This window comes from Python bivittatus, unplaced genomic scaffold (genome assembly GCF_059951505.1).
Source record: "Python bivittatus isolate LINGU-HERP-01145 unplaced genomic scaffold, Pbiv_v1 ctg000020_np1212, whole genome shotgun sequence".
Classification (NCBI taxonomy): Eukaryota; Metazoa; Chordata; class Lepidosauria; order Squamata; family Pythonidae; genus Python; species Python bivittatus.
The window spans coordinates 93,255,325-93,273,409 of NW_028277030.1; the positions used below are offsets into that span (position 1 = coordinate 93,255,325).

The window sequence follows — 18,085 nt, forward strand, 5'->3', positions numbered from 1 at the left end:
TTGTCAGATTACCACAAGAGTCACAATATTTATTTTCTAAAGTAGGCAATTATTGAAATTGTTCTTATGGATTACTTGGATTTTTGAGTTCAAGTTTGTTTTTATTGTTTCTAATTTTTGTTTTATTATTTTTTTTTTACCATGGATACTTTATTTTGCTATCTCAGGTAAATTGCTAAGAGTTGATCTGGATTGCAGCAGGATATACCGTATTTTTCCGACTATAAGACGATACTTTTTTCTAAAATCCTTACGCTAAAAATTGAAGGGCGTCTTATTCAAGGAAGTCAGCTGAGGAGAGAACCGCACAGTGGCAAAACTGCCCATACTTTGTCTCTGCAAAGAGGCTTCCTCCTATTGCTAGCCTCCAATCACGAGTGAAATAGCTTGACTCTGCAAACAGACTTCCTCCAATCATGAGCCTTATGTAACTGACGTCAGCTGATGCTGAACAAACCAATTGGAGGAAGTCTGTTTGCAGAGGCAAGCTATTGGCAGTTTCACTCGTGACTGAATGTAATCAGTTATGCAAAAGAGCATGGAAATAGAGCTGCAGAGAGACGGTTTGGACCTCCTCCCACCGAGTGTATCAGGTCAGTGTTAACTAATTACTAAATAAAAATGTGTTCTGCACTATCTTTAAAATATTGATTTCTTAATTTTGGGTTGGAAAAGTGGGGGTCATCTTGTACATGGGGGCGTCTTATTGATGGAAAAATACGGTAAATCCAATAAATAAGTAAAACTGATTCCACAAATTTGCCAGCTGAAATCTTTAAAACTTGGGGAGAAAGAATTAGGAGGGCATTTCAAAGTAGCAATCAAATCTTCAGATACACATATCATCAATAACTATTTTATTAACTACATTATTTCAGATACCGACCGATTCCAGAAGATGTTCTTTTACGTGCTTTTGAGGTTTGTATCATTCCATGTATGGGAAAAAAATTCTTAAACTTCAAGGCAATAAAATTTACATTCAGTGTTCCATTTTATAGGTTTTGGATCAGAATAAATCTGGACACCTTACTAAAGATGATTTGATAAAGTATATGACTGAGGAAGGTAAAAATATATTTGCTAAAACTACTTTGCTCAGGAAAAAAATCACATGCTATTACATGTTAGTTTGAGTGCATCTGTATGACAAAGAATATGCAGATATATTTAGCAACATATTTAGGATGCGGGAAAGGCAACCCAGAGGCTGAATGTGACACTACCCACAATCAGAAGCACCTGGAGCCCTACAAATTTATACTGCCCTTCGCCCCCAAAAATGTGCCCATTCCTACCTTAAGAGTAAAATCCAACCTCATAAAATAATGCTAATGCCTTCTAATTATCAACCCAGAAGGAAATTGGTTACATTATTTTGTATCTGGAATATTCGGTAAGTTCCACATTGTTTCAAATTTGTGTACCTTACCAAAAAAAAATTATATGTTAGTATAAAAAAAGAAAAGTATAAATTTCAATGCATTTCAAGTTCTATTAAACAGTACTGTTTAAGAAAATAATTACAAGCACAAAATAGAGTATATAAAAGAGAAAGGGGGAAAGAAAAGAAAAAGATGATGATGATGATGATGATTAGATTTTTATCCCACCTTTTTTATATATATAACTCAAGGCAGTGAACATACCTAATTCTCCTGCCTCCTATTTTCCAAACAACCACCACCATGTGAGGTGGACTGGGCTGAGGGAGAGTGATTGGCCCAAAGTTACTTAGCTGGCTTTCACGCCCAAGGGAGGCTTAGAACTCACAGAGTAAAATAAATTTTGTTATTTTACTGTATATACTCACATATAAGCCCATCCACAGATAAGTCAACCCTCAAATTTTTAACCAAAATGCTGTGAAAAATGCATCACCTGTGGATAAGCCAACCCTTGAAATTTTTGTATGTTTTAATTTTCACAACTGGCTTATTTATGGTTAATCTAACACATCACTTATATTACTACAAGACTTTTCTCTTTTGGGGGGCCTTCGAATCAATTTTTGACTTCTGGTAACTGGACTAGTCCCTGCAGTTTTTTTGGCAAGGTTTTTCAGAAGTGGTTTGCCCTTGCCTGCTTCCTAGGGCTGAGAGAGAATGACTAGCCCAAGGTCATCCAGCTGGCTTCATACCCAAGGTGGGACTAGAACTCATGGTCTCCTGGTTTCTAGCCTGATGCCTTAACAACTGCAACAAACTGCTTTATAAATTTATCCATCGATGCATGAAACCATTAAGGAAACATCATGTATCTCTGTCTTACTCCCTGTTCAATCAATCAATCAATCAATCAATCAATCAATGGCAGATATTCAACTTAAATTGATTAATGCTGATCCAACTTCTCCAGTTATCCTGAGCCACTGTCAACAAATGGTTGACCATTTAAAACCAGAGTTAAGGCAGGGCACCTCTAAATTGAGTTCAGTTCATCAACAACATAGCTGTTGGTTTGATATGGAATGTAGAACAGCACATTGTATGGTTAGGAATTTGGCAAGGAGAGCAAAAGATAGTTGTGCCTCATGGGTTATTACAGAACTGCTTAGGAAGAAAAGGGATTGTAAACTTCTAAAACACAAGAAGATATACCAAATGACTATTTGGCACTCTCTCCTGACTGTCATAGATTCTAAAGACACAACATTATTCTGGAAACTGATAAATGCCAATTTGGGCAAAGATAAGAACATCTTAGAGGCTAGAGCAGGGTTTCTCAACCAGGGTTCTGTGGAACCTTAGGGTTCTGTGAGAGGTCACTAAGGATTCCTTGGGAAATCATGATTTATTTAAAAAATTATTTCAAATTTGGGCAACATGCTCTCGCAGTGATGAGCAGAAACCAAAAATCTAGTTACAACTCTTTCTGAGCTCTCTGGTAGCATGCTATAGGGCTATGTTTATTTGGTTGAATCCATTCTTAATTTTGACATGAGATAGAGGAGACTGTTAACAGGTGAATGCTATATTGCAGGAAGGGAGGAATATATTGCAGGAAGGGAGGGATACAGTGGTACCTCGGGTCACAAACGCTTCTGTTCACGACCAATTCAGGTCACGAACAGCACCGTTCGCAAAACTTTGCTTCCATCCGCGAACTCCGCATCGGGTGACGAACAGGATCCGTGGCCATTTTCCCTGCCGTGACATGTGGTCGTGGCTTCCTGTAGGGAGGGGGACTCTCCCTCCAAGCAATAACCACCTCCCCACCCGCCTTCCTGTCCTCCACGCCAGAAGTCGCCTCGAGCAAGGTTAGCGTTCTCTCTCTTCGTACTACACTGTACTGTATTTTGTTTCATATTTTTGTGGTTTTTTTAAAAAAAATACATATGGTTCAGAACAGATTAACTGTAATTACATTGAACCTTATGGGAAAATTTGATTCAGGACGCGACCAAAATCGGTTGGCGACCAAATTCGTAGGGGTCAGAATGGATTAACCGTATTTACATCGAACCTTATGGGAAAATTTGATTCAGGTCGCTACCAATTTGGGTCGCGACCAGAGTCGCAGAACGAATTAAGTTCGTGACCCGAGGTACCACTGTATATTGAAAGAAGGGGAGGGAGAAGTGCATTTTTCAAGAAATTAATAGACTTGTCAAACTTAGTCTGTGACATCAGTCTCTCCCTCCCATATCTTTTTCCTGTGGTCTTCCTGTAGTTATTTTATCCCATTATTTTAAATACATTTTGTACATGTTTATTCAATCATGTCTGAGGGTCCAATATGGCAGTTTTTGAAGAGGAGATTTGAGAGAAGATGTCAGAGTCTGCACACTCAATCCCAAAGTTCAGTAAATCCTCTGGAGTCCAAAGAGTTCCATTACAGATTTCTTTATTTAGGAGAAATGCACAGCATCATAGTTTGTTGAGTCTGCCTGAACATAGCAAAGCCTTGTCTTTTTAAGCCCAACTTCCCCCCCTTCTAGGTTTCTATTCCCACTTGCAGCTCTTCGCGCCTTCCTCCAGTTCTCACACATCCTGGCCTTGGATGTCTGGCTCAAGATAGAGATAACGGCACCTGGCCTCCTCCTTCCCCCCCTTATGGCAGGTCAAGCAAACGGTTAGAATAACATTCCCAGCATTACACTATTGATCTATGTTTAGCAATTAAAGCAAAAGTATAATTAGTAATTAAAGCATATTAAAACAATCGAAGAATCTGGTTTGCGTAGATCCTGACATGCCGCCCTCCAACAGAACGAATGTTACATTCGGAAGAAAATCTGAAAAAGAAAATAGAAATACAACAATGAACATCAAAATGTTTACTTAGGCTTGTCAGGGTACTTTGAGTGAAAACGATGAAGTAGTTCAGGTGCATTAACATTAATACTGTCCACCCATTCGTGATGGGTTTTGGGAAAATGTTTCCATTGAATCAGGTACTGGAGTTTGCCTTTATGTCTTCTAGAGTCCCAAATGTCTTTTACTTCAAAGTGACTTTGTCCTTCAATCATGATAGGTGTTGGTGGAGATGGATCAGGATGCCATGTTTCAGAGGGTTTGAATGCTTTTAACAAATTTGCATGGAAAACAGGATGAATATTTCTATAATGTTTTGGCAAAGATAACTTAAATGCCACAGGGTTTATAACTTTCTCAATTGGGAAAGGTCCCACATATTTTGGAGCAAATTTTTTGGATGGTTGGGAAGATTTTAAGTTTTTTGTAGAAAGCCAGACTAGGTCGCCTACCTTCCAAGGTGGGTTTGCAGTACGTTTTCTATCGGCGAATTTTTTATGCTGGCTTTTTGCTTTTTCTAGAGATTTTACAATTAGTGGCCATAAAGTTATAATGTTGTTTATCCATTGGTCTGCTGAGAGTTCAGGCAGGTTTTTAAGAGGCAATTCTGGGAAAGGTGGAAAGTCCTGGCCAGATGCTATTTTGTATGGTGTAAATCCAGTGCTTTGATGCACTGTGTTGTTATAAGCTACTTCAGCAAAAGGAAGGAGCTCAGACCAATCATCCTGCTGATGATTTGTGAAACATCTTAAATATTGTTCCAATAAAGAGTTAATTTTCTCCGTAGATCCGTCAGTCTCCGGATGAAAACTGGAACTCAAAGCTTGATTAGATCCAAGTAATGTAAGAAATTCCCTCCAAAATTTGGAGGTGAACTGTGGCCCGCGATCTGAAATCACCCTCTTGGGGGCGCCATGGAGGCGGTAAACGTGTGCAATGAACAGTTTAGCTAATTTTTTAGCAGTCGGAATTGATGAACATGGAATAAAATGTGCTTGTTTAGAAAATAGATCACTGTGTTGTGATTACTCAGAGGTAGGTCCACAATAAAGTCCATGGAAATTTCCTCCCAAGGTTTTTTTGGAGATGCTACAGATTGAAGAAGGCCAAGAGGTTTTCCCCCTCTCTTCTTTGACATTGCACACACAGGGCATGTAGAAACATAGTCAGAAATGTCTTTTCTCATTGTTGGCCACCAAAATTGCCTGCGCAGAAGGTGTAAGGTTTTTATAAATCCAAAATGGCCTGAAGTCTTGTCATCATGTCCCCTTTCTAGAATTTGTTTACGAAATGAAAGTGGAACGTAAAGCTTGTCTCCCATCCACCAAGCTTGGTTAAAGTATGGGTTAAAGTATTTTTATTATTCTGGAACCATTCATCAGAATCCAAAGCAACATTTATCTTTTGGAGTAGGTCGGTGGTAGGTTTTTGTTTTTGGAGTTTTGCTTGAGATCTGGTTAGAGCTACTGAGCCAGGTTCTAGTTGAGGTGGTGCTTTAAAGATTACCGGGGCTACCACCTGTTCTCTTTGGCTGTTATGCTGAGGCAATCTTGACAATGCATCAGCTAAAAAGTTTTTTCCTCCTGGTATGAATTTTAAAGTGAAGTTAAAGCGACTGAAGAATTGGGCCCAGCGTACTTGCTTAGGAGACAACTTTCTTGGAGCTGTAAGAGACTCCAAATTCTTGTGGTCTGTCCATACTTCAAATGGCTGGGCTCCTCCCTCTAGGAGATGCCTCCAGGTCATAAGGGCCCAGCGTACTGCAAAAGCCTCCTTTTCCCAAACAAGCCACCTTCTTTCTGTCTCAGTAAATTTGCGAGAAATATAAGCACAGGGTTTGAGTGCACCCTCTTCATCTTTTTGAAGTAACACAGCCCCAATTGCTACGTCTGAGGCATCGGCCTGTATTACAAAAGGCTTGTCAGGGTCTGGGTGTTTCAAAATTGGCTCTGCTGTAAATAAAGCTTTTAGAGCCTCAAAAGCTCTTTGGCACTCTTCTGTCCATGTTATCGGGGCCCCGGGTTTTTGAGCTTTAGCCACCACTTTGCCTTTTGTTTTTATTAAATCTGTTAATGGCAAAGCCACTTGTGCAAAGTTTGGAATGAATTGGCGATAAAAATTGGCAAAGCCCAAGAAACTTTGCAATTGCCTTCTAGTTTTAGGTGGTTCCCAACCCAAAACATCTTTTACTTTAGCAGGGTCCATTTCAATTCCTGCCTTAGAAATGCGATACCCCAGGTAGTCTACTTGTTTTTTATGAAACTCGCATTTTGACAGTTTGGCATACAATTGAGCTTTCAACAATTTTTTAAGAACAGTCCTTACTAATTTTACATGGTCCTTTAGGTTGTCAGAGTAGATCAAGATGTCATCTAAGTAAACCAGTACTCCTTGATATAAATGCTCATGTAGCACTTAATTAATTAGTTGCATAAACACCCCGGGCGCTCCCGAAAGCCCGAACGGGAGGACCTTGTATTCATAGCAGCCAAAGGGAGTTGAAAAAGCAGTGAAATGCTCGTCTCCTTTGCGAATTCTTACTCTGAAATATGCCTCCCTTAAGTCCAATTTAGTAAATATTTTCCCTTTTGAAAGTTGAGCAAGCAGATCCTTCATTAACGGGAGGGGATATTTATTTTCTTTGCAGATTGCATTGAGGCCCCTGTAATCCGTGCAGAGCCTCAAGCTTCCATCTTTCTTTACCCGAAATAACACGGGAGCTGCCATGTGTGATTTAGCTGGCTGTATAAATCCCCTTTCCAGGTTTGTGTCTATAAATTCCCTCAGAGCAGCAAGCTCTTTTTGGGTCATTGAATAAGTTTTCTTTTTTGGGAATTTAGCTCCTGGCTGAATCTCTATGGCACAGTCAGTGTCTCTGAGGGGAGGCAGTGTATCTGCTTCTTTCTTGCTGAACACAGCCTGTAAATCCCTGTAGGGTTCAGGAATGTCTTTAAGGGACTCTGGGTCCAAATCTAGTGATTTGTTCATGCTGCTAGCTGTTGCCGCAGTTTCTGTTCTTCCTGACTGCTCAGGTCCCAAATAAATTCCATCTGCAAATTGCAGTTGCCCCGTCTTCCAAAAAACACGCGGATCCCACTTTTTCACCCAGTTCGCTCCGAGGATCAGGGCGTAATTCCCTAAAGGAGCCACTAAGCATTTAAGAGTCTCTTTGTGGGTCCCTACTTGCAGCTCAAAAGGCTCCGTGCGATACAGCACCGCCCCTCCCCCTGCTTTGGAACCATCCAGCTGGGTGAACACTATTGGGGTCTTTATTCTTTTCACCCTTAGCTCCAACGCGTTAACCAGTATGGGACTGATCAAACAGCATGAGCAGCCGGTATCCATTAGCGCGGTTAGCGTGGCTTTGTACTCTGTTCTGAGCGCTGAAATAGTCACTTTAAGGGTGGTAACACTCACCGACTCATCGTCATCGGAGTCGTCTTCCTCCTCCTCCGGCTCCGCCTTGGGTTTGTGAGCAGGCTTGTCGGTCTCGACGCTTGCCTCTTGCTCTTTTCCAAGCGATCCATTTTTGTAGATGACGAGGTCTGGGAACGGCGATTCTGTGCCTGCCGCAGCGGTTCTTTTTTTCCCTTTCGCGCCGGCTTTTTTCGCTGCTTCAGCGGGCTTTCTCGCCTCCCCCCCCCGTGCGGGTGGCGGTTTAGGACAGGAAGGCGTCAGATGACCCGGCTCGCCGCAGCGGAAGCAAACGCGATCGGCCGCTCTAGGAATTCTCTCGTCTCCTCCCTTCGATGGTTGTCTTCGGGACGTCGGCGCCGGGGCGCTGGGTCTCCTGCCGAAGTCCGGGTCCACTCTTTTCCACTGGGCCTCGACGTTCCCCGCGTGCTGGATCCATCCGTCTAGGGAATTTGGGTCTCCCCGGGCGAACGCCAACTTCCAGAGATTGCGACGCATCCCTTGCTGGAAGCAGTCAATTTTGAACTGCTCCGGCCAATCAGGAAGCAGCCCCGCAACGCCGCGAAACTCCAGGGTGTACTCGCCAAGGCTACGGGTTCCCTGACGCAGCGTGCTCAGTTGCGCCCGGGCGCGGGTGACGACCCCGGGGTCCTCAAATCTCCTGCGAAGGGCGGTTAGGAACCCCCCCAGGTGGTTTAGTTCCAGCGCTTGTGCCGCACGGAGCTGGATCAGCCACTCTCCCGCCTTGCCGGTGAACGCTCTGCATATGTAGAGTACGCGTTCCCGGTCAGAGGCGAAAAGATGCCCCGTCTGCTCCATGCATATGGTGATCTGCGCCATGAAGTTAGGTACTTCCTTCGGGTCCCCGCTAAATTTTTCGGTCAACCCCCAGCGCTTTAAAAGGGCATCTTGCTGGGCTTGGATTGGGGCCACCCTCCGAGGTATCATCGGCGCAGGTGGCGGGGCTGGGCCTGCCGGAGGACCCGGTGTTGCCGGAGCTGGGGGGGTGGCAGGTGTGGTTGGTGGGGCTATCAGCGAATCCTCTAGCCCTCCTTCGGCCCCCCCCCTCTGCACCCGGGCTTTGGTACAGACCTGAACGACGGACGAGCTCGCTCATCCTCATCAGCTCCCTCTTCATCATGGTGTTTTCCGATTGCAGGATCTGCACGCAATCTTCTAGGGTCCCCCTCCGGGTGGATTCAGTTCTTCCTGTCGTCAGGGCCCAGCGCTTATCAGGATCCATGTCTAGAAATGACATTTCCCCCGTCACCTCTTCCATGCTCCACAACTTAGTTTTGCGCCGGTCGGGCTTCCGTGGCGCCGGGAGAGACGGGTAGGTGCCGGTCAGGGATTCCTCCCCCACAGATCCACCTACAGCCCCGGCCTCGGGGCATTCCTCCTCCATTTCCGCAGCCGCGGTCGACTTTTCGAGGGATTTCTCCACGGTGGTGGGTTCCCCGGTAAATCTCTCGTAAAGTGGGGTGAGACTCAACAAAATGTCAGAGTCTGCACACTCAATCCCAAAATTCAGTAAATCCTCTGGAGTCCAAAGAGTTCCATTACAGATTTCTTTATTTAGGAGAAATGCACAGCATCATAGTTTGTTGAGTCTGCCTGAACATAGCAAAGCCTTGTCTTTTTAAGCCCAACTTCCCCCCCTTCTAGGTTTCTATTCCCACTTGCAGCTCTTCGCGCCTTCCTCCAGTTCTCACACATCCTGGCCTTGGATGTCTGGCTCAAGATAGAGATAACGGCACCTGGCCTCCTCCTTCCCCCCCTTATGGCAGGTCAAGCAAACGGTTAGAATAACATTCCCAGCATTACACTATTGATCTATGTTTAGCAATTAAAGCAAAAGTATAATTAGTAATTAAAGCATATTAAAACAATCGAAGAATCTGGTTTGCGTAGATCCTGACAGAAGAGGAGGATTCTAGAATAGACAATAGCGATAAGTTTAATGATGATAATGATAATGAAGAATTTAAATCTTCTCAGACATTTCCCTGCACTGGTACATCAACGGACCCAAAACAAAGTCTGTCTTTACAATGAAAGCTATTTATCAATGGGTTTTACATGGACTGGTGATCCAAGTTTTCTTATTCTGTTGTGCCTCATCTGTGGCAAACAACTTAAAAATGCAGCAATGGCTCCAGCAAAATTTTAAAAATTAATTTAATTTAATTTTAATTTTTAAATTAAATTTAAAAAGTCACTTAACTACAAATCACAGCCATAGGACAAGTAAAAGTTCTGATGATTTTAAATGGCTATTGGAATCATAGAACAGAGTAAAGCTTTTGTTAATAAAATGATAGTCAGTAAAAAAAGCCCAAGAAGCAAGTTATTTAGTAGCAGAACTTATTACACACCAAAGGAAAACTCATGCTTTGAGTGAGAAAGTAATCATGCCAGCATGTAAAATAATAGTGGGAAAAATGCTAGGACCAGTTGCAATACAGGAAATTGAAAAGGTTCCACTATCAAACAGTACAATAAGTCAGTGTATTAATGACATGTCACTTGATGTTGAAGAGGTTTTGTGTGAAGAACAGCAACTTTTCTATACAAGTTGATGAGTCAACAGATTTCACCAATAAATGTCATGTTATGGCATCTGTAAGATTTGTAAATGATAGTGAAATTCAAGAAAACTTTTTCTGCTGCATCATGAAACATGCAAAGGCCAAGATATATTTAATGTTTTGTTTTTATATCTGGAAACAAAAGTCTGTCTTGGAGGAACTATGTCGGCACCTGTACTGATAGTGCTTCATCAGTGGTTGGCTCCGTGAGAAGTTTTGTTTCTCTTGTAAGAAAAGAAAATCTTGATGTCACAGGATTTTTCACAGAGAGAGGTTGGTGTCAAATACTCTTGGAGATGAAATGAAAAAAGTTCTGGATGATGCTACAAAAATTGTTAACTTTATTAAACAAAGACCAGTTCACTCAAGAATGTTTAAAAAATTGTGTGAAAACCTGGACAAAGAGCACATAAGTCTCCTGTTACATACAGAAATACAGTGGCTCAGCAGAGGAAGAGTTCTCAACAGGGTATTTGAGCCGAAGGCAGAACTGCAAGAGTATTTTTGAGAAAATAGTATTCCACATTTTGCTGAGTGCTTTGAAGTTAAAGAATGGTTGAAGAAACTAGCATACTTAGCAGACATCTTTTGTCACATGAACCAGCTGAACAAGTCTCTGCAAGGCATTGGAGAAAATGTTTTGACTTCAAGTGACAAGATTCTTGGATTCTTGATTTAAAAGAAAACTGAATGTCTTGAAAAATGTTGCAAAAGGAAATACTGAAATGTTTCCACTGCTGCTTGGGCTTGAGAGTGAGGAAGGATACCAGAAAGTCTCAAATCTAATTGAAAATCACCTGGAAGTACCGCAGAACAAAATTGGTCAGTACTTTCCCTCCCTTTCAACACAAATGTATGACTGGCTGAGGGATCCTTTCTCTCCATCTTCTGTTCAGCCTGAGAACTTCACTTTGAAGGAAGAGGAAGAACTTCACGAGCTGCAGTCTGATTGTACACTCAAGATGAGATTCACTGATCTGCCCATGGACAAGTTCTGGATTTCTGTGAAAGAAGAATTCGTAGGAAGGCATTGAACATTTTGCTGTAGTTTTCAACTTCTTACATGTATGAGCAAGCTTTTTCTTATTTAACAAGTATCAAAAACAAAGACAGAAATTGTCTTATTTCAGTTGAAGATGAAATCTGTGTGTGCTTATCTCAAGTTTGGCCCAGAATTGAGTATTTGGGCAGCAAAAAACAAGCACAAGTTTCACATTAAAGAGGTAAGTTTCATTCTTTATTTTTAGTTTAAGAACACTGTTAATGCACATATACAGGCCTACACTTGAAATGAATATAATAAATTTGTAACTTCTGGTCTATATTTGAGCCTGAATGCACAGGAGTTCCCTGAGGCCTGAAAAATATTTCAACAGTTCCTCCAGGGTCAAAAGGTTGAGAAAGGCTGGGCTAGAGTATTCGAAGAGGAATGGAAGAACCATTATACTAGATTGTTTGCTCCCCATCCCACTCCAGTTAATTCTCCAATTAATTTAAAACTCTGTGACACTACATCCTGGCCCTCTGTCTCTTTAAAAGAAACTGAATATCTGATCCTGGTATTGCCATCAGGCAAAGCCCCTGGAGAAGACTATATCCCTGGTGATGTATTAAAAGCTAATATCATCTGGTGAAAGTCTATTTTGGCTAAACTCTTTAATAACATTAATTCCTCTGGCTAACTTCCTCAGGGTTGGAATACAAGCACAGTGATCCCAATATATAAAAAAAGGCGATCGTAGCCGCCCAGAGAACTATAGGCCAATTGATCTAATTAATATCATAGCTAGAATTTATGCAAAACATCTAGCTAATAAATTAGAGGACTGGGTCACTGATAACAATGTCCTTGCAGAGGAACAGGCAGGGTTTAGAGTAGGATATTCAACAATTGATCATGGTGTTGTATTGTATCATATGATAAGTATGTAATACATGCCCACAGGAAACTCTATGTTGCCTTTGTGGATTTTCATGCAGCTTTTGATTCTATTGATAGAAACGAACTATGGATTAAGCTAGATCAGTTGAATTTGGATAGACAGTTATTAATTTTGATCATGGCTTTATATACAAATACTCAAATTCAGGTTAGGTTCACCCCAGTAGGGCACCTGACAGATAATACCAAGACTTTTAAAGGGATAAAACAAGGATGTGTGCTTGCACCTTTATTATTTAATCTATTTATTAATGATATCATTCTGACCTTGAATGGAGAATTTTTTTTTTCAGTAAAGGCAGGAAATAGGAACTTGTCTGTATTACTTTATGTAGAAGGTTTATTGCTTATATCCCACTCTTAGATAGGTTTGCGCAGTTAAGAGCTTTGGATAGCTATTGCTCCTTAGATTCTCTAACCGTGAATGCGGAAAAATCAAATGTGGTGGTATTTGGGGGAAAAGGAAAAGACATAAATGGAGAATTGGGGAATATAATATAGAGCAAGTTCTCTCTTACAGATATTTCGGTGTCCTTTTTAATGCTTCAGGCAGTTGTCACTCTCACTATCAGGCCCAAAAAATAAAAACTGAGAAAGCTTTGGCAGGAATAATAAAGTTTTGGCATACAAGTGGTAGTCGACAAATCCTAACTTTGCTAAAAACCAAGTTAGCTCCTTTTCATATGCAGTAGTGTTATGGGGAATTTCTACCCCTTATGATACAGAATTCTTTCAAAACAAGCTCCTCAGAACTATTTTAGGTTACCTAATGATACTCCTATCCCCTTTCTCTATGCAGAAACTGGCACATACCCAATTAAAGCTAGAATAATTGTAAGGTCATTGAATTATTGGGCTAGACTCCTCTCACTACCTGATCCCCGACTTGTCAAGCAGTGCCTCCTGGAGCAAATGAATTTCTCCACTCCTTGCACCAGCTGGTTTACATTTTTATCCAATCGTATGCATACCTTTGGTTTTTCTCTGGAATTCGTTTAAAATTCAAATAATGCAAACAATAATCTGTTATTTAAAAACAGGGTGCTGAATGTCTTTGCCTGAAGAAATTTGTTTGAATTATCACAAAATAAAATTCCCCCTTGGTACCCACTTAGTAAAACCAAAATCAAATGCGAACATTATCTGAGGTGTGTTACAGTGCCATCCTTCCAAGAGCGCTTACAAGACTACAGTTCCAGCAAATTGCATCAGCAACTTGAGAAGGATGATTTCTTAATATCCCATATAATATTGCTTCTGCCCTTGCTCCAAGGAAATTATAGAAGATTGTACTCATTGTTTATTGTACTGCCCTATTTTCGCTTCAGCATGTGGAAAATTTCTGGAGCCCTTCTTGATGAGAAAATCATTTTGGCCTGATTCATATAAAATTGAATATCTAATTAATTTAGACGAGACACTGCTGTGGAAATTAGCAAGCTTTGCCTGGGCTGCTGCTAAACAGAATATTTCATCAAAAGTTCCTAATGTTTTCTAATATTTTACCTGCTGTAATCATACTGTTTTAATGTTTTTACTGAGTTTTGTATATTTTAATGTATTTTATTAATGTTTGGCCACTTTTGGGCAGGTTTTATCTTATTTGTTACAAGTGGTCAAAACTGATTGATTGATTGATTGATTGATTGATTGATTGATTACTCCCTGTTCAATTTCTCTAAGCATTCCATTTATTCTCCCACATTCTTTATTTGCATCATGCACCATTCTCATTGCACTCAGCAGCCAACTTTATACTAATGCAAAAGTTCCGTAATTCAAGCCTATTCACTTCATTGTATGTATTCTCTAAGTCAGATAGCTGCTCAAAACACAGAAATGTTTAAATATAGATGTGGCTTACTTATTGAATTATACTATCTACTCTTTCAGACTTATCCTTTTTAAACATTCTCACAGAATTTATAAGTTCTTTTTCATCATTTTTCTCCCTGGACACTAATGTTTATAGCAATTGTGTCAATTCTACTCTTCATATATCACTATCATTCCCATATAAATCTAGAAAATAGTCCTAATAGCTCATTTCTTGCAGCGATCATTCTCTTATATGCATGTTGTTCTCATCCACATCACTTTTCACTTCATAATTCCATGAAGCATCCTTTTTCATACTTCCTATTAACATAATTCCATAACTTCCATAGAACTTAATAATATAATTCTTTTCACTGTATTTCAACCAGCTTCCATATATTATTTCATTATATCCATTTTCTATTAATTCTGTTGGAATATTAGTCTCTCTTTGAATACTTTTTCACAGTGGGCCTCATAGTCTACCTTTAATATTTATTTTACTTTCAGGCTCATTTCTTTCACTTATTTTCTTTCTTTCTGTGTCCATTTTCCCCACGATCTAGACTTGAAACTATCCCAAATGGTCTGCCCCACATTCAGAATCTTTCTATTTTTTTCAGTCTTTCATTATAAACAATAAAACAAGTTATGGTTTTAGAGCTTATTTCTTTGCTGTGGTTATATATGAATAGGTTTTTGCTCAAACCACATACATTTATTGCCAGAACTTAAAGAAGCAGTTTTTGATAGACAAACTTGGCAAACAATTTTCATCTGGTAATGAAGAGATGGAAACAACTGAACAACAACAACGTGAGTTACCAGGAATGCTTAGTATAAAGTACTAATTTGTATGGTATAAGTTAATAATTTTTTTTGTTTCTGAGGCATATTATGTTCATACTTAGCAAATATAAATTATCAGTATAACTCAGAAGACAGATGAGATGAATATTTAACTTTCTGCTCTAAGGATGTAGCCTTTAAATACTTAATCCCAACTCTTTTTATAAGAAGTATATTGTATGCATATACTCCATAAATTATCTTGCAGTAGCACTACAAGTTTCATTGACATATGTTCTGAAATGGTAATAAATGGGGATGTACAAAAATTCAAGTCTGTTCTGAGTTCAGAAAACACCTAGCTCTTTTGGACTTGAAACAAGATGTTTCAAAGTCAGAACTTTTTGCACAGCACTGGTAATAATGTTAGCATCTTATTTAAGCTATATCAAATAGTCTAAACAAAACATGTTTCTATCAGCTTAGGAAAAATATAGGCAATTAGGAAAATGAAAAAAACCATAGTATATTTGCTAGATTACATTCAGAAAGGTAGGTATGGAAATTATACCTAGTAAACATGCTATACTGCTTACCTGCTTAGAATTTCCATTTATGTACCCACCTGGATTTTTGTAAAATATTTCGATCTGTTGAAAAAATAATGAATTTCCTTAAAGAAGACACATTTTATGTCCTCTTTCTAAACAACTTAATATTGTCTATTAATATTCCAAGATAGAAAACACACTGCCATAAACAGTAGGCATAAATATTGAAAGCAAAACATAAGAGTATGTCAACATCATTTTAAATGCTGTTTATTCTAAAGGAAGAGGAACCTGAATTTAAAACGTCTCCCCACTACCACCTTTGCCTAATCTGACAAAAGAAAGTGATTTTCATCCATTACTGAATTCTCAGCAAATCTGAAATGCTCCTGCAACTTTAGAAATAAATTAATTTGGGGTGGAAATTAGTATTTCAGGTAAATACAGTGAATAAAGAGTAAGTAAAGGATGTAATAATTTGTGGAAAGAAAAATGGAGCAGGAATATGATGCAACCTAATATCATGATATAGCTAGTATTTTATGTAGCAAATTTTCTGTGAAAGAAATTGGGTAGGGGGTTTTTTTGCTGGTATTTTAGAACACTTAGAATTTGCGAGTTGGAATTTTTCATAAACATTCATATGTTAAACATTTTAAATTGGAATTTTATTATGTATTATGAAGCAGGTAGTGTTAGGATAGGATTATCAGTAACAAAGTTTTTTCTAAAAAGAATTCAAATCTATATTTACTGCTTTTGATATGGTTGAAAACCATAAAATACCAAGAATGCTTGAGATGGTTTGCTGTGCTTGAGATGTAGTAAGAAACACTACAGCAAATTGTAAATATTCTTTTTTTCTGCTGCAGGTGAGCCTTTTACACAGGAAGAAATGGAAGAAATGCTCTCAGCAGCAGTAGATCCAGAAACAAATACTGTTCGTTACAAGGACTATATTTCAATGATGGTTGTGGATGAAAACTAAGCATATTGTTTAATTTGTAGGTTTGAACTTTATATTTGCACACTAGCTTCATTCGAGTTGCTCTGTCTTTGCCATTGGACTATACCACAGGCATAATAAATAAATAATTACACTGCAATTTATGAAAATACTGCATTTTCTTAACTTAGTGTCTTAATTTAACTTAACTTAGAACTTAGTGTCAATCTGATTGTATAACTGAAAATAGTAGAATTCAGAATTTGCAAAGAAAACACTAATTGAACAATCTTCATGTCAATTCACAGGAAAGTTGCACTGAATTTAATAAGACTTATTTTTAGAAAAATCATATGCAAGATTGCATCCTAAGGCTGAAATAATGAACATACTTACTGAAGCGTAGGCTCCATTGAACTTGTTCACTGAAAAATAAGTGTAACTTATTTTCAAGAAAGGAGACATAAGATTGTATTGTATACTGTATAGGATAATGTAATGAGAAGAAAAACAATTAAAAAATCAGTGAAATAACTCAAAACTAGGAAAAATAGGATTTCCAAATGTAGCAAAAACAAAGAAGTACTACAGTTGGGCTAAATTTAGAACAAAGCTGTCAAAGGATTAGATGTTGATATTCAGGCTTCATTAAAAACATTAAGCAAAGCTTGGTTGAATAAGCAAACTCAAACCTTATTTTATGTTGAGGCTTGATATCTGGGCTGGGGGAGTAGAAGTGCTTCTGCTATTGAAAAGAGTTTCTGGAACTAAAAGCAGAGCAGAAGAGACTTGACTTGGGGATTTTTTTCCCCTTTGTTGCAGTAAAAGGAATTTGCTGGCTTTCAGCTATGTTGCAGTGTCTTTTTTTTTCAGAGTGTACGTGTGTGTGTGTGTTCATTTGGGGGGGAGTGTTTTCCATTTAAATATATTCACCTGATTGAATTGTGTCTATCCTGAAGATGTCTTCAGAGGTTTCTAACATTACAATTTTTTGTGGATACTCTTTAATATTTATATAAACTTTAAAACCAGCTGCTTGAATTGGACACGGAAGCAAACCGGCAACCAATGTAGCTCGCAGAGCAGAGGTGTGACATGTGCTGTTCTAGAAGCACACACAACTGCCTGCGCCACTGCATTCTGCACCAGCTGAAGCTTCCGGATACTCCTCAACGGCAGCCCCATGTAGAGCGCATTACAGTAGTCCAATCTAGTATGAGTGACTGTGAGCAGAACCTCCTGATCTAGGAATGGATGCAACTGGTGCACAACATGAAGCTGTGAAAAGGCCCTCATAGCCACGATTGTTACCTGCTCCTTGAGCAGGAGTCTTGAGTCCAGGAAGACCCCCAAATTGCACACTGGATCTGTCTGGGGCAGTGCAACCCCATCTAGCATCAAAGATGGCATAATCCTAGAACCAGCAGGTCCCCAAACCCAAAGCCACTCAGTCTTGCCAGGGTTCAGCGTACTGATGATACCTCACCCCATGGCGACAGATGAGCTCACCTAATGTCTTCATGTAGATGTTGAATAGAGGAGAGAGCACCGAACCCTGGGTGGCACCCCGTAGAGGATGGAGTATATATATCTCTTCCCCAATCACCACCAACTGGAATCAACCTTGGAGAAAGGAGGCAAACCAGCACAACACCATGCCGCCCACCCCCAATCCTCTGAGCTGATCCAGAAGGATACCATTGTCAATGGTATCAAAAGCTGCAGAGGGGTCAAGTAGGGCAAGGATGGATTCACAACCCCCATCCTGCCTTCACCAGAGA

The 18,085-nt window shown here is 39.7% G+C and overlaps 1 protein-coding gene across 1 annotated transcript in view; it reads left to right on the forward strand.

Moving 5' to 3' along the window:
* DRC8 (dynein regulatory complex subunit 8) overlaps window positions 1–16,479 on the forward strand; it is a 29,664-nt gene extending 13,185 nt beyond the window's left edge. Inside the window, exons 5-7 of the mRNA XM_088151190.1 lie at window positions 879–921; window positions 1,002–1,068; window positions 16,231–16,479. Of these exons, the coding sequence (XP_088007316.1) occupies window positions 879–921; window positions 1,002–1,068; window positions 16,231–16,346 (226 nt within the window). The 3' untranslated portion in view covers window positions 16,347–16,479. The remainder of the gene's footprint in view (window positions 1–878; window positions 922–1,001; window positions 1,069–16,230) is intronic.
* Window positions 16,480–18,085: the final 1,606 nt, after the last annotated feature.